This window comes from Macrobrachium rosenbergii, chromosome 16, assembly GCF_040412425.1.
Source record: "Macrobrachium rosenbergii isolate ZJJX-2024 chromosome 16, ASM4041242v1, whole genome shotgun sequence".
Taxonomy (NCBI): domain Eukaryota; kingdom Metazoa; phylum Arthropoda; class Malacostraca; order Decapoda; family Palaemonidae; genus Macrobrachium; species Macrobrachium rosenbergii.
In genome coordinates this window covers 56,059,074-56,076,977 of record NC_089756.1, presented here as the reverse complement: position 1 = coordinate 56,076,977, position 17,904 = coordinate 56,059,074, and the positions used below count along the sequence as shown (strand labels likewise).

At 37.6% G+C, this 17,904-nt stretch overlaps 1 protein-coding gene across 2 annotated transcripts; it reads left to right on the top strand.

Moving 5' to 3' along the window:
• Positions 1 to 3,659: 3,659 nt before the first annotated feature.
• On the top strand, positions 3,660 to 16,016 carry LOC136847450 (uncharacterized). 2 transcript variants are annotated; one of them, XM_067119152.1, is made up of 5 exons: positions 3,660 to 3,779; positions 7,418 to 7,582; positions 7,799 to 7,872; positions 14,603 to 14,735; positions 15,303 to 16,016. In XM_067119152.1, the coding sequence occupies exons 2-5, from the start codon at positions 7,419 to 7,421 to the stop codon at positions 15,346 to 15,348; spliced, it is 417 nt and encodes a 138-aa protein (XP_066975253.1). In that variant the 5' UTR covers positions 3,660 to 3,779; position 7,418; the 3' UTR covers positions 15,349 to 16,016. The 2 variants fall into 2 exon arrangements, 1 of the variants encoding a protein (XP_066975253.1); XR_010855757.1 differs by having other exon boundaries at positions 3,675 to 3,831.
• The last annotated feature ends 1,888 nt before the right edge of the window (positions 16,017 to 17,904 follow it).

Here is a 17,904-nt window from a genome sequence, read left to right as displayed (position 1 = left end):
TGCTAACCCCACGTGATTTTCTTAACCGCATAGTATGCTGTACCGCATTCACGTAGTTTGTGGAAGGACGGCGCAAACCATGGACTTTGCATACTTGAGCCAAGTACTAAGCCATCAGTCAGGGTAACCACAATACACACACACACACACACACACACACATATTTGTATATATCTATTTTTTCTATATAACTAAACCCCAATTAAGCCGTTTCCTGAGAAAATGAATCATGGATTAAATCCTGTGCAGAAAACTTCCACAACTCTGTCCGAATATATTATATTAATTTTCATTCTTGACTGTATGCTTTATTGTTATGGATATGACAGGTGTTTATACGTAAATATACACTATACATATGCACACCATGCACGTGTCTGAAATTTATAACACCTATATGTAAACATACATAAACATACACAAAACATTAATAAAAACAAAACACAGGCCATCATACTTGTGAGATGTTATTACTGTAAATAACTGTAGATTTTAGTATCACAGCCTTCTGGGCTCATAATTGTAGTGATGTTTTTAACCATATAATATTAATTTTCATTCCATATATCCCACTGTAATTCGAGACCTGCTCAAATGAAACTAGACTTGATTAGCTTTAGAATTACCGTAATCACTCTGGATTTTGGAACATTCCTCTTTCTTTTTCTTCCAGAGCATTTTTCTTTTTCTGTGACGGAATGTATATCCATGTGCTGAAAATGAATGTGTTTTGTATCATCCATTTACTTGTAAAATTCTGAATGAAAGAAAAGAATAAAGTGAATTATTTGCGATTCTGTTCATTTTCCCCGTCCACTCCTCATCCATGCTCATCAGAAAATACAAAGAGAATTCTAAGGTTTTCTTTGCCTGTAATGTACTAAACAAATTATAAACATCGGTTCATCAAAGTAATATGTACCAATATTATTTTTATGTTTACAACTTCCTGCTTTCAACGGAAAATAGTTTAATCAATTAAATAGAGTAAATTAATAAAATATCTAGGTCAAACAATGAACTCGGGTTCATCGCAGGAAACGGAATTTATATTTAGTAACCTAGTTGACAATTGATTCTTTCCTTCCAATTTCACGATATTTCTCTTCGTGGAATTATTCGACCTTTTCTTATCCCTCTAAAGATAGAAAATAAATAAATAAAAATTATGTGTAATTGGCGGCCAGTCAGGCAACGTTTTTACAGAATGAAAACATCACACGAAGAGCAACAATCCGGAATGGTTGGCCAGCCTGATGTAGTGTTTGCAAAAAGAGAATATCGCAAAAAAAAAATGTCTTCACTGGCTGGCCAGCCTGATGCAGTTGTTGCAAAATGAAAGTACTGTAGGATAAACAACAATCTGGAATGATTAGCTAGCGTGATACAGTCTGCAGAATTAATGTATCGCAGGGTATTCAACAGTTCGGAATGGTTGGCCACTCTGACACCTGCAAGTCCATGATGGCAGAGCTACCGAGAAATATTTATGTGAAATTAAACAACCGGATATTCTGCCGCTTGAAGGTTTGTGTAGAAATATGAACCACCAAATACCGTAAACTTTCAAAAACGGGTTTCCCCAACATAAATTCCATCGAATTGTAATAGGAAACATCTAGGAAATGCGATTAAGAAATCATCCTCGGTAATTTCCGCAACCCCTTGTTTACGCTTTTTTTCCAGTTAAGATATGTTCTTCATGCTTTCGGTGATACTCTGTATATGACTATTGATCAAGAGTATGATTAACTTTTAAAGATACTGTACGGAAGTCAAAGTATGAGAGTGACAACAAAAAACTGAAACGTAGGCGAGTAGGACAAATCAACTTACGTCGTTGATGGCCACCTCAGACATTTACTTTCTTGACTACTTAAGATACTCTTTTCATTTCACTGATTCCAGTTAGGTTTGTTGTTTTAACTCTAATCAGCAGTGAACTTCCTATATTACTTCTAAATTAGACTACGGACTACTTGCTATGCAAAACGCAAAGATCTGCATACTGTTGAGAAGGCACCAAGTCCTCCATTATCCAGTAAAATACCTCTCTCTCTCTCTCTCTCTCTCTCTCTCTCTCTCTCTCTCTCTCTCTCTCTCTCTCTCTCCTACAAAGCTGTGTAACGGTCTTCCTGGTATGTTTTCTGACTCGCCTAAAGCCCCTACAATATTACTTTTAGTTTTTAATGCAATTTTATTATGTAGATATTGAAATGCATGTCTAGCTATATTTATTAGTTATTCTCTGACATCAGCAATCTTTTTTTTATATTTGGCATTTTGTTCTCTGAAAGCTCACTGAAAGAACTCGTGTTCTGACGCGGTTTCAAAGACAGTAACTATTATATAAAGATAATAATAATAAGTTCGCTATACCGCTGGTCGTTCGATCAGCGAAGCTGAGAAACGTTGGAACTGGTCAGCACTTGGTGAGTGACCACACAGAAAACAAGACGCCATCGGCACATAAGCCCTTTGAACACCCATGGGTGTGGCGTGAGGCTAACAACCTCATCTTATAAATGTTTCCTGAAAACGGGAAAAGGCGACATCTTCCTTCGTCATCCGCCCTAAGATTGTGAATGCCTTACGTGGAATAATAATAACGTCATCGAAACTCCGCCGAACTCTCCTACAACTTATTTTAGTTGGATTTTACAGCTCAGATGGATGTTGCAATGCAAACTGATTTTCCTAGAGAGCAAAATATCTTCCAAACCCGGTCTCAAAGGCGGCTATCACGTAAACAGCTTCGGCACTCCGGATGTGTCTTTTGACGCTGTAACCCACACGTTTTGTGTGTGTGTGTGTCTGTGTGTGTAGTGATTATATTGAGTTTGCTTGTTGTTTGTTATTGTTGCAAGTTTATCCAAAAAATACTGAAACAGATGCCAGGCGGGTTTTTACGTGTTCAGGTTGACCCATTTGCTAACCTGTTTCTTATTTCTGATAATAAAATGATCAGAATTGTCACTGAAACCAGAGATTTTAGATTCATATTGCCATTCAGATTACTAAATACGACAACAAAGTTACAAGAATAAAGTCATTATGATTTCCCCAACCATGAAGGCAATTTCGCACACCTCTACTTCTTATCCCAACTACTGTCAGTAATGTGATCTTCGATGGATTGTCTATTGTGTATGGAAGTCAGTTACACCCTTTTTTATTTTGTATGAGTGTATACTACGACGCCTGTAAAAGACTGCTTCTTTTACGAGAGAGAGAGAGAGAGAGAGAGAGAGAGAGAGAGAGAGAGAGAGATCATGGAATGCTCTAGTAGCCATCGTCTTTATATGCATAATGTATGAATATACGCTTATACAAAATGCAGCACCTAGAAGGCACCAAAGCATTAAAACTGTGTGAAAAACAAACAATACCAACAACAACAAAAAATCCTTACTATTATAATCCCACTTTCCGAGGATTTTTCCTGTGGTCAAATTTCATTGACAATGCCAAAACCTTACAAACTATAGAAAGGAAAAAAGTTCAGATAGTGCGCCCTTATAATACGATGCCTTTTAATGAAGTTCGAAAGAGCTTCCTTGCTTATCGTTGAAGACAGCTAGGGTTTAAAATACTATAGGCGTGAAATTGTCCAGTAAGATGTAGTAAGTAACCTGGTGGTGTTGGCAACCCTGAATTCCGCGGGGAATCCCTTCGAGCTCAAGTATGTTACGGTGTTCAGCGGTCTAGTCTAGTGGTGTGGTGTAGTGACTAAACGTTGTTTGTGCAAGTCACTTGGTGAAGATCTGTTGGTGGAAAAGGTACTGCTACTTATCGTGACTTGATATAATCAATTCAGCATCTCAGAAGAAGGTAAATGATAAAAACCAGTCTACAGAGCAAATCATAAACCCAGCATTTGAAGAGAATGTGAAATGTACTCAGTGAGCTTCAAAATGTTCCGGCATTGTGTGAGAACGTTGTTGTTTGTTGCATCGCGGAAGGTTACCTTTTCCTATTGGGTCTTTATATTCATTTTGCTTTGTTCGGTTCATGAATGCTTTGCGCGTGGTAGGCACTGGATCTGAAATAATTACCGCCAGCTCATGTGGTTTTCGATGTTATTTATATATATGTAAATGTATGTATGTATATAAATGTGTATATAAATATAATTTATATATATATATATATATATATATATATATATATATATATATATATAGATAGATAGATAGATAGATAGATAGATAGATAGATAGATAGATATAGATATGCTCTCGCAAATCGGGAATGGTCGAATCACTGAACTTTAACTCCAACCTTCGAGCTGCCCAGTTGTATACAGTAGCAAGATAGGATGCTCTCTCTCTCTCTCTCTCTCTCTCTCTCTCTCTCTCTCTCTCTCTCTCTCTCTCTCTAGCTTGAGTGTACAGCATCCCTTATATCAGTCAGCTTACTTTTTCCAACCAAGAAATTTAAACTACTAAAAACGACTTGTGAACGCTATCCTCAACCTGAAATGACACCTGTTTTACCAACTGACTTTTGCAAAATATGGACTGAAGACACAAAGCCTGATAATTGGGGAACTGGACTTACTAGCTAAAGAATCCAAGAGAGGTGACCTGACTGAATGTGGTGAATAGAGAGGTAACGTCGTTTCTACTGAAAATATTCAGAGCACTCACTCTAAATACGCTGAGAAAAGGAACTGAGAAAAAGCTTAGAGATGAACGAACTAGTTTTATTACTAAAATATGCGTGAAGACATATTTTGGAATTATAAAACCCTAGCCGTTGGCTTTCGTTCATTACGAGAAAACATTTGACAGTGTAATTGAAATTATCCATGAACGAAGTACATGCAAAGTTAATGTTGACTGGATGGGGTCTTGTCTAATAAATTTGCAGTGAATAGTGGGGCCCTACAAAGCAATAGTATTTCACATTTGCTGTTTGCCCCTCTCGTAGACTTTATCGTGAAAAAAAGTAGCCGGAGATTTAAGAGAAAAATCACAAAATTTATAAGGTCTGCTTAATAAAATGCATTATATATCAGAGAGGTGGGATCCAATACAAATATAACATATACAAATATCGCTATATGGTCATAAAACATGGTATGACGCTGGAACTAACGAAAAGGCTTTGTCATTTTGAAAATAAAGCTTCATGATTAATAGGAGTCACTTGCTAGGATAGTTAGAAATAAATTCCTCAAGGAAATTATGGGAGTTTCGTAAGGAGATGAGATGATGATGAAAGAGAGATGGAAGTGGCTTGGACGAGACTTTTGCATAACACTTGGGAGAATTGTACATGTACACGATAGTGTCAGCTGGGCTTCTGTGGGCACCAGAAGAGTTAGAAGACCCGGATCCACTTGGATAATAGCTGAGAGGAGAAAGTGGAGGTTTGTGATGGAAAGAGCACAAGAAAGACACGCGCGGAGGAATTTCACAGAGGCCATTTGCGCACGCGGAGTTGAAGGGCATCATGATGATGTTATCCATTATCCTCTACATCTCATAGAGTAAATGCCCTTCGTTGCCCATGTAAAGTTTATGAGAGAGAAAAAAAGACCTCCTAACGCAAATGGCAAGCATGATAATATATATATATATATATATATATATATATATATATATATATATATATATATATATATATAAATATATATATATCTTGGAGGAAAGATATATATATTCTACCTCTATATATATATATATATATATATATATATATATATATATATATACATATATATACATACATATATGTATATATATACATATTTCTGCCTGCCTTACTCATATATATATATATATATATATATATATATATATATATATATATATATATATATATATATATATATTATATATATACATATTTCTGCCTACCTTACTCATTCAAGGAAGAGTTCCACCGCTCTACTTATAGATATCTTATTCAATAATTAATCCTACTTTCACTACTGCTACTATTACTATTACTATGAATAATAATAACAATAATATATTCAAGGCTCTTTGACATATTTATCATTACTGATAAAACAGGATACCCCAGTAATGAATAATCCAAGAGGAAAATAGATGCCAACAAGTGATAATGTGCTGAAAATTTATATATATAAAAAAAAGTCAACTTACTGGGCAAGCTTACACAAATTAGTGTTCATGTGACAAATTAGCGAAAACGGTGAAGAAAAGAGAGGTAAATAAATGTGAAATAAATAATTAATGAAAATCTAAACTGGGTGGAATCATACGTTACTACATCATCCGTCTGAAAGCCACGGGAAGTTGTCTACCTTCCTGGGTGACGCGTTTGTTTCTTTTCTTACTTTACAGTCATTGATGATGAAAATTGATAGGCAAATATGGGTAAAATAAAGAACGCAAGTTTCGGAGCCTTTGTACAGAAACAATTTATCACAGTAAACTTTTTTAACATAAAATGTGCCCGGAGTATCAATCATTTTCATTTTTACAAGCAACGGACGTAATAAGATCTATGATATATAACTAAGGTCTCAAGTTGCCACATAACGAAAAAATAATCAAATAAAAAACTATGTGACATTGCCCCACTTTTCTCTTCTTAACCGTTTTCTCTTTCCATCTGAACTTCAAGCTGATAATTGCTTCCGGTCTAACATGACATATCTCACTTACGCGCGCACACACCGAGTATGCCTCTGTTTGAACACAACTTTCGATTTATAGGGACAATTCTTGGGAATTTCATTTACAAACTTTTTGAAAAACCGACGCTGGATGTCATTGATCCATAAGGCTATTCCTGTAGTCACAGGTTTCAAATCTGTAAGGCCTTTGTATATAAATATTATTAGAAAGCCTTAGTGATGGGGATAAATATAAAAAAAAGCACTGAAAAGGATTATTTACAGGATATAAAGATTCCAAAAAGCGTAACTTATTCAGGAGAAACAGCTATCGTACTATTCGGATGGCAAAGGAGCGACCAGCTTTTCATAAGTTTTTAGAGATCGTTGGAACTGAAGAAAATTACTCACTAGTAAGAGGTGATACAATCAGGCTATTACACTTTCTACTTTGAAATAAGTACTTAACCATACACAAGGTAGTTTTGCCGATATTCCTTTGGGCAAAAGTCGATCAACCAGTCAAATGGAATTCGTGGTAAAGAAGAATTCACGATTTACCTTACAGAATCGATTCACACCCCCATCAGTCATTTGTAAAGAGTATAAAAGTACTTCGAAGGAAACCACCGCCGAATAAACGTATAATTTTTAAAAATAAGATTCTTAAGAAACCAGACGCTAAAAGTCGTAGGCTACTTTCGAGAAGATAACGATGCAGGTATGGAACATGAAGAGCCAGTTATTTATTTATTCGGACCAATCATTTCAAAAGAATTTTACATTTTGACTGTTCAGTTTATATAATTTTCTTTTTTATTGCAGAATGTTACTTCGGCTACTGCTACCCGGATTAATTCTGGTTCACTACTCAAAGTCAGTGGTGATCCGAAGTGAGGTCGACAGCACCGAACCTCCTGCATCCGACACTACCTCTGGAGCCTGCACCTGTGTCCCCTTCTTCTTGTGTCGAGCGTCAGACTTTTTCGGGTAAATATTGGGTATCTTCTTCACCACACAATTACTGAGCTACAGACACGCAAGGTACATAAATCTCAAATTCAATGTGGATACATTTTTTTTATATCATTAATTCTATAACTTGGAAAATACGAGTTAATATCGAAATGTTTTCGTAAGGAGCTATTGTATTTAACCAAACAACGAAATCGTTTTTAAGGCTGACAGCATTTATTTATTTCCCAGTCCAGAGAACGGAGGCCAATGTGCTAGCAGTGACCAAGTGTGCTGCAAGGAACTCTTCACGGACACTAATACAGGTACAATCATTTCTATTGCCTTGCATGCCTGGACTAGAAATGGTCATTAGGCTAGCTGTTTCTTTGGCATTGTATTAAAGAAAAAAAGACTAAGTTCGTAACTGGAAGTTAAACTGCAATGGGTCAAACTGGAAGTGATTCAGAATACAGTAAATTACGTTTCAGTGTGTCAGCTTCTTCAGCACTCGCTGCCAGTCACTGGCTCTGCAACAGTGCGTCAGATCTCCAGGTCGAATCTTTAAAACCCCTTGAACTTTTTGAGTTTGAGCAGTAACTGTCAATTTTGGTGTCTCTTAATCTATGGACGATTTTCGAGTCCATGATTAAAGTAATAACAGTAAAATATGACAACCAAATGTAGAATTTGTCTGCCTCTACGACCAAGTACGCATTTCCTGCGTCACAAAAAGTAAACAATTCGGGTAATTATCAGGACGAGTTAACAGATTAACAGAAAATTACTGTACAGTGAAATTTAAGTAATGTAAGAAAAAATTTGGTATGGCACATAATGTGTTACCAAATTTTTACATTGTTTACTTAAATGGTCGTGGTACCTTCCAAGAATATATTGTATCCTTGGCAAAGTACCACCCTCCTATTTTTTATTTTTTTATTGAAACCTCAGTTTTTTACCCAATAACATTTTGACTTGTGTGATAACTTTACACAATGATGATGAAGACCTGCCTGAATGATGCTTTCTTGAAAAGACACCCCTACCTCACACTCCAAACTGCTCATCCAGCCGACAAAATTTCCAATATATTCTCTTCCTAAAACTTAGTCTCCCACTAAATTTCAATTTAACTTCTCCTTGGCTGTAAAGCCTAGGCAGAAATATTACTGATGTCACGACTTTCCTGATAACATACTCAACCACTTTTGATTCCAGTTGCAAATAAGTCTACAACGAATATTCCAGTAATAAATGTTCCCTTTGCAATAAAGAAAAATATTTTGAAGTAGCCTCCCTATATGATATAATTTTGGTGTTGTACCGGTAAAATCCTCGACAACTTGTGTAAAGAAACTTTTCCCTTTTTCTCCTAACCGTAAATCTTCCCTCGCCCTGCACACCAAATATTCCGGGAGCTAGCAAGGAGTTATAACACATCTCGAGTACAAAAGGCTTGAATGTCATAATCGTTAGTATATCCCTAGGAGGCACCAGTATGGCGATTCTTCAGTTCTGAATTTGGTGCGTTATATAGGGGCGCTTCTTGAACGCCCCCAAAATGAGCTTTGAATCACATTCTGAGTACATTGACCAGACTGGTGTCAAAAGTTACGGTTTGGAAGCCTGATTACAAATGAAGTGTTCTTAAATACCAAATTTGGTGCAAAACCCATTTAAGAATGGCCTAAGATGGCGCTATTGTGAAGTTTATATCACATGTTGAGTACATGGCTCAAACTTGGTAGTATTATCCACTAGAACCTACAGATCAAGAATTGATAATTCTTAAGTGATGAATTTGGTGCAAACCTTGTTTAAGAACGCCCTAAAGGCGACGCTTCGTATGACTAATCTATGTCACGTCTTAAGTACATGAATGAAACTTGGTGGACCGTGGAACCATACTTTGGACCTTACTGATCAAGAAAAGGTAGTTCTTAAATGATAATATTTGTGCAAAACTCATTTATTAAATTGACAATATATTCCGTCCCTACATTAAAACATCAAAACTAATCAGATATGAAGTATTACAAAATTTAACAGTATTAGAAAATTTAGTCTCCAGCATATCTTCGTGAAAGATATCTTCTGCTGGGCATAGCTAACTAATGGTTGTGGATAATATACATAAAATAAATTCTGCAAAGTACGTATGTCATAATTTGTGCTGATATGGTGATGAGTACTGTGTGTATGTAGCCTAATGAATATTTTCTGATCCTTCTTAGTTCGAGTCTAGTCATCCTCATCAGAACCATTCTCTTCATCAGATGATGCAACCTGCATATCAGCTTCTGCCTCTTCCTCTATTTCTTGAAGTTCCGATTCTTCCGGGACAAGACTTTCTGGGAGCTGCTCTTCATAGAACCAAATGGGTTTGTACTCACCATCTAGTAATTGCCAGCCATTTTCTTCTGTTGGGTGCTGGTCGAGATCTTGTTTGTCTGCAGCCTCCACATCTTTGCAACGAATGATGCTCGCTTTATGTGGGCATTGACCTCATCCTCACATGGTGCAAGCCCACTGGCATCAATGCCAATCAAGTTGGAAAGCAAATTCTTTCCTCTCTTCGGTCCATAGGTCTTCATGAACTTCTGAAACCTGAGGTCACCAAGGCTTGTAGATTTTTTGCACCATAGATTTCTGCAGTGAATCGGAAGAGGGTTGCTTTGGTTGCATTAGAAACAAGTGCAGGCCATGTCATATCTGTGAAAGCACGCTGGTAGTCAGGTGTTTTTTCAAGCAGCTTGAATGGTCGTACTTTGCCTTTTCTTACGAAGGATGAGGTGTAATCTGATCCAGTAAAGGCGTGAAAAAGCAGGCAATGCAGCGCAAAGCCCTGGTCCAAGTTCATGATGAATTGCAGTCAGATTTATGAACCGGCGGTTGTTATTTGCTGCAGTTCCAACATCCATCCGAAGTTTGCCCTGGAACTTGTTGCAATGGCACAGGAGTATCACAGCTATATCTGTATCAGATGCTCTGACTACAATGTTGCTGTTGGCATCGTCATTGAAGAGTGAATGAAGGCAGATTTTTGTGTCAGCCTCCTCATGGTTGTTGTGTAAATCCTGAACAGTTGTTCGTTGTATCATTCTGTCCTGAACTTTGAAGTGGTAGCACTCACCTGGAACATCTAAAATTACTTCATGTTGACCAAGAATGCCTATATAGCAGGGATGCTGCCATTCACTGGCGAGAAACTCTGGTAGCTGTTTTTTGAATGACCTAGACTTGAGAGCATCATTAAGGTCTCTTGGAACTCGTCTCTGCTCAGGCCCAGTGATGACAAAAGTTCTGCCGTCAGCTTTTCTCCTATCTCTTTCAGAGTCCTTTATGGATGGCTGTGGATAGTCATCAAAGATAATGTGGACAGACTTGGCTTGGCTTTGAAGGCACTGAAGAAGAATGCTCCTGGGATTCCCCAAAGGTTTGGGGCAGGTTTCATGGCATGCTGTGCAGAAGGAATTGTCCATCTATAATGTACAATTTATGGTTGTTGGTTTACCATGATCTTTCAAACTCGGTCTTCCAGAATCCCAAACAATGCACTCTTCAAAGCCAAGCCAAGTCTGTCCACATTATCTTTGATGACTATCCACAGCCATCCATAAAGGACTCTAAAAGAGATAGGAGAAAAGCTGACGGCAGAACTTTTGTCATCACTGGGCCTGAGCAGAGACAAGTTCCAAGAGACCTTAATGATGCTCTCAAGTCTAGGTCATTCAAAAAACAGCTACCAGAGTTTCTCGCCAGTGAATGGCAGCATCCCTGCTATATAGGCATTCTTGGTCAACATGAAGTAATTTTAGATGTTCCAGGTGAGTGCTACCACTTCAAAGTTCAGGACAGAATGATACAACGAACAACTGTTCAGGATTTACACAACAACCATGAGGAGGCTGACACAAAAATCTGCCTTCATTCACTCTTTAATGACGATGCCAACAGCAACATTGTAGTCAGAGCATCCGATACAGATATAGCTGTGATACTCCTGTGCCATTGCAACAAGTTCCAGGGCAAACTTCGGATGGATGTTGGAACTGCAGCAAATAACAACCGCCGGTTCATAAATCTGACTGCAATTCATCATGAACTTGGACCAGGGCTTTGCGCTGCATTGCCTGCTTTTCACGCCTTTACTGGATCAGATTACACCTCATCCTTCGTAAGAAAAGGCAAAGTACGACCATTCAAGCTGCTTGAAAAAACACCTGACTACCAGCGTGCTTTCACAGATATGACATGGCCTGCACTTGTTTCTAATGCAACCAAAGCAACCCTCTTCCGATTCACTGCAGAAATCTATGGTGCAAAAAATCTACAAGCCTTGGTGACCTCAGGTTTCAGAAGTTCATGAAGACCTATGGACCGAAGAGAGGAAAGAATTTGCTTTCCAACTTGATTGGCATTGATGCCAGTGGGCTTGCACCATGTGAGGATGAGGTCAATGCCCACATAAAGCGAGCATCATTCGTTGCAAAGATGTGGGAGGCTGCAGACAAACAAGATCTCGACCAGCACCCAACAGAAGAAAATGGCTGGCAATTACTAGATGGTGAGTACAAACCCATTTGGTTCTATGAAGAGCAGCTCCCAGAAAGTCTTGTCCCGGAAGAATCGGAACTTCAAGAAATAGAGGAAGAGGCAGAAGCTGATATGCAGGTTGCATCATCTGATGAAGAGAATGGTTCTGATGAGGATGACTAGACTCGAACTAAGAAGGATCAGAAAATATTCATTAGGCTACATACACACAGTACTCATCACCATATCAGCACAAATTATGACATACGTACTTTGCAGAATTTATTTTATGTATATTATCCACAACCATTAGTTAGCTATGCCCAGCAGAAGATATCTTTCACGAAGATATGCTGGAGACTAAATTTTCTAATACTGTTAAATTTTGTAATACTTCATATCTGATTAGTTTTGATGTTTTAATGTAGGGACGGAATATATTGTCAATTTAATAAATGAGTTTTGCACAAATATTATCATTTAAGAACTACCTTTTCTTGATCAGTAAGGTCCAAAGTATGGTTCCACGGTCCACCAAGTTTCATTCATGTACTTAAGACGTGACATAGATTAGTCATACGAAGCGTCGCCTTTAGGGCGTTCTTAAACAAGGTTTGCACCAAATTCATCACTTAAGAATTATCAATTCTTGATCTGTAGGTTCTAGTGGATAATACTACCAAGTTTGAGCCATGTACTCAACATGTGATATAAACTTCACAATAGCGCCATCTTAGGCCATTCTTAAATGGGTTTTGCACCAAATTTGGTATTTAAGAACACTTCATTTGTAATCAGGCTTCCAAACCGTAACTTTTGACACCAGTCTGGTCAATGTACTCCAGAATGTGATTCAAAGCTCATTTTGGGGGCGCTCAAGAAGCGCCCCCTATATAACGCACCAAATTCAGAACTGAAGAATCGCCATACTGGTGCCTCCTAGGGATATACTAACGATTATGACATTCAAGCCTTTTGTACTCGAGATGTGTTATAACTCCTTGCTAGCTCCCGGACTAAAAGGCAACTTCTTCGGTTATCGTATTTCACTTAATTCTCAGGATTGCACGGCTGTCAAATATCAATCATATAGGTCCCATCCCAGGATTTCAGTGTTAGTGGCCTTATTATTTCCCCTTCTCGAATCCTATGCATTTCCAAAATTTCCTGACAATACGGTAACTTTGAACGCTTTTAAAATAACCATTACAAATCGTATTCCTGCTCAAATCCTTAGGAAATCATCAACAAAGGTTTCTATGACCTCTTTTGTCTTCGTTTATCTAGCCGTTAATACCTTTTAAATGTCCTCTCGCTGGAAAATATGCATATGCTCGTGAGAATAGAATAGAATAGATTGGAACAGAATACAAAATTTAGGCCAAAGGCCTGGCATTGTGACCTATGAGATCATTCAGCACTGAAACGGAAATTGGCAGTAAAAAGGTTTGAAAGGTGTAACGAGGAAAACCTCGCAGTTGCACCATGGATTAGCTGTTGGAGAGGGTGGAAAGTAAGATGGAAGAAAGAGATTATGAACAGAGGTACAGTAAAAGGAATACAGGGGTTGCGACTACGAGCCGAAGGGACGCTGCAAAGAACCTCATGTAATGCCTACAGTGCACCGCATGGGGTGCAATGACGGCATTACCCCCCACCCCGCCCCGTTACAGGATGCATATTCTCGGCTCTTTGAAAAAAAAAATAATCTTTGGACTTATGTTGGTTTCAAGAAGAGAATGCTAAAAGTGCGGTTTAATTCCCATCGTGGAGTCAGCATTTTCTTTTTTTGCATATGCTCGGCTCTGGAAAAAATGCTAACTCCGCGATGGGAATCATCAGCACTTTTAGCATCCTCTTGGTGGAACCAAGATGAGTTCAAAGATTACATCTTGAGCAAGTACAATTATATGCCACCAAGGAACGTATATTTTAGCAACCTCTTAGTGGAAGCAAGATGCGACCTTGGAACTTATCTTTATTCCACCAAGAGGATGCTAAAAGGGCGGATTGATTCTTGTCGCGGAGTTAGCCATTGGACATGATATAACTGGAGTAAGTTTTCAAATGTCCCCACACAACACCCTTCGATTCCCCCTCTTGCTTCCCTCCCTCTCCTTGGCTCTCTCCTTCCCCTTCATATATACAGGACATACACACACATATATATACTGTATATATAAGTGTGTGTGTGTGTGTGTGTGTACGTATGTATTTATAATTTATTCATCTTAAATATTTACATTGTCGGTTGATCTAATTCATCCATTTTGGAGTATTTATCTCGTGTTTGGGACCTTCTTGTCATTGAGTTTTAAAAGAATAAAAGATACAGTAATGCAATACATACTTAAAAGCTAATAATGTGCCTCATATTCAGCGAAGAACGTTACTTGACGAAAATGAATAATCCCTTATACATGTGACAAAAGCATCTTTGAAAGGAATATTTTTTTTTTTTAAAGTTCAGCTGTAAGATAGGCCAGTGATGCTTCATGTGAGGTTTCCCTCTTGCAGAACGATGTTCCACTCCCGGAACGAGCTTCGGATATTGTGTCGAGTTTAAAGACTGCATCGAAGAAATGATGCCTCATATCAACACAGTTCCCTTCCCTGACTTTGTATCAAGATTTGGGTGCGGAAGGGCAAGGTAAGCTATTCCTTTAGAATATCTTTTTTTTTTATCTCTTAGGAGTTTCCTTTGTGTGTTGTTGCGTTTCCAGTTTGGGTTAGATTTCATGATCACGTTTTTCTGGAAAATTCAGCTGGTTATTATTATTATTATTATTATTATTATTATTATTATTATTATTATTATTATTATTATTATTATTATTATTATTATTATATGACCATGCGCATATGTGCAGAATCTTTCAATCTCCCTGTCGGGGAGACTACTTTTACCATAAACGAATTTACATTTCGAACACAGTTTGAGATCGGATGTCACTTCAGGTCTTACCATTGTTACTTATTTCCCTCTACTTGTATGCACGTGAAATAATTTTTCGAAAACCGACAGACTCTAGATAAGAAAGCAAACTCCTCTTCCCATATTTCAATTTATTTTTAAATTTCAAATATCAAACGCCTCGTGAATTCACCCTTGAAACAGGTTCTTGTTGCAAAACGTGTTTCAAAATAACTACGTCGAAATTAACAGCTCTTTTTCCTAGTTTACTTTTTAATGTTTTATTCCTTTTTATCGTTTCAGTCTTGGAGCAAATGTAAGAGTGTGCTGTTCGACCAGAACCCGCTAACAACATACGTCCATGCTAAGGGACTAAATGCAAAATAATCCAACTTAAGTCGTGGCTAAATTATTGTTATTTCTAAAACAATATAAATGCTGTTGTTGTGACTTTGCATATAACCAGATTATTGTGACATGAAAATCACGCAGTTATTTGAAAGGCGAGCTTCGTAAAGTCCAAAGTGTTTGTAATAAAGACCGCTAGACATTTCTCCACCCCATTCGTGGGAAAACAGGGGAATTTAAAAGGTTGGCGGCTTGATGATTAATTCAGTAACCTAACGTCACAGGTATATCGTGAGCTATCCTATTTTCAGCAGTGGGAAGATGTTCTTACTGGTGTACAATAACGTGCTACAACGCTTATCTTCAGTTATTCAAAAAGAATGCCAAATTCCTGAATGGACAACTAATAAGCGTTGTATACTATGTTGATAAAACATAAAAACCACGAGAGCACCTGAAAAGACAACTAATCTGTGCTATGCTGTATCTATAAATGTCATCATCACAGAATTACAGGAAATAAAATTCTCAAGGTCGAGGGGCAAAAAGGACACTGGTGTAAATATGTCTTGCTGTAATTTAATGGCATTCCATGAACTAGAAAAAAAAAAAAAACAGTAGGGATGGTGATTACTGTGTCACATTTGAAAAATATAACGTCTTTCTCTATGTCTTGTTTTCTATTACCTTTTGCTCTATCAAAAATTAATTCTAATCTTAAGTAACTGAACGTGTCAGATCCACGCTTGCCAAGAGTTTAACAATAAAAAAAAACCGAAGTTAATGAATGCTGCAACGTGTGACTGCATCTGCACCAGAGTGCATACATACACACGAGACCTCATCAAGTTTTCACACGCTTTTTTTTTTACCGAAAGATAAAACACTTAAACTGATTATGCACATACGTGTTAGCCTTGTACTATACATTCGATGCAAGTGAACTTTACATTTTCGTCATTATATCTTTTTCACATGAAATACTTGAATATACCGCAAGTCTATTTACGCCCGATTGTGTACGTAACTGTTTGCCTGATATGTGTTCAGTGTAAGTTAACTTCGTATCATACTGTAGCTCTTAATTACATTATCTCCTTTATCATCGTCAAATTTCTATTAGTTTTTTCTTTGTAACAACTTACAAAACTAATATTGAATATTAAGAAGGCGTTTAGCTGTGTCACGGGCTGACATCTTTTAGCATTTTGGAGACAAAATTGAAGTTGCATATCTTCATGCTGGTGTGACATCAACTTAATGGATGTTGATGACTTTTGTTGTTGTGACACCAAATAATTTATATTAAAAATCAACATAACGAACGTTTGATTTCAATTGTGCACCAGTATAGTAAAGTGATTTGCTTTTTGGTGCAAAAATTTTTCCGATTACCACACCTTAGTAATTTTTGGTAGTAAAAATATCAGCTTAAACAGATATAATAGTTTCCCTTTGTTAGATGTTCAATTGTTAGCCTACTCTATATTGGCCATGCTTGACAGTTATTACTTCTCAACCTAGAAATGTGTTATAACTTACTGAGAAGGATAAAATAATGGAATCCGAAATCACACTATGTTCATGTGGTATCAACGAAAATCCAGAGTCTCCTGCAACCCAATTTCGGATACATAACTTCTCGATAAAGAAAAAACTATTGCTCAAGAATGAAAAGGAAAATTCCATTTGGGCCTCGTGAAAAGATTTTGAGATCTTTTCTTCAATAACTGCAAATCAATTCGTAGTGTATACAAAAAGAAAAGCCTTCCATTGTCTCTCCTTCACCCTAGCCAGACCATCAAGCGGCACCATCTCCTCAGCAGACTGTAATCACCAGCATAACCTCCAACTTGGCCACCAGCGTAGTTTCCTGTGTGACCTGCCTTACAGCAATATTCCCTCAGTTACCTGTTACCACCAGGAAACTGACTTTTTACAGGAAAACAAAATGCCCAATAGCCTCCAACGGTATGTATGGATCGAAACTGTAGTTTCTGTTGAACATCTAGATAATCCACCCCTTTACCCTGTAATTAATACAAATATCCCAGTGGTCCCACTTGCATATATAAGCATTATATCAGTGCATCAATTGACGCCCGTGAGTACATCAAATGACGCCCGTCCAACAAAGGAATTCTTTGGTTAGAAGCTAAGAAGTGGGGCCATTTACAAAACTATTGTAGCCTGTATGAAACACTGAGAATTAAGTCAATTGATTTAATTTCCCTAATCAAATGAATATCTCTTTCTAAGCCAATGCCTAACATCGCTGTATTTTCGTTGGCATAGGGAACCAACTGAACTAAACCAAGAGGGTTATGTCCCAGAAAAAACAAATCTGACATTTAATTTAATTTTGAGGGGACAAAAATGAGTAGATTTTGGAGCGTAAGAGGAAGAGAAAACGGTAGGTGAGAATAAAGAGAGAAGACAAGGTGACAGACGCAGGGGTAGACCCCTATGTTTGACTTTTGAGAGAGAGAGAGAGAGAGAGAGAGAGAGAGAGAGAGAGAGAGAGAGAGGTGGGGTTGGTGAGAGGGATTTGATGCAA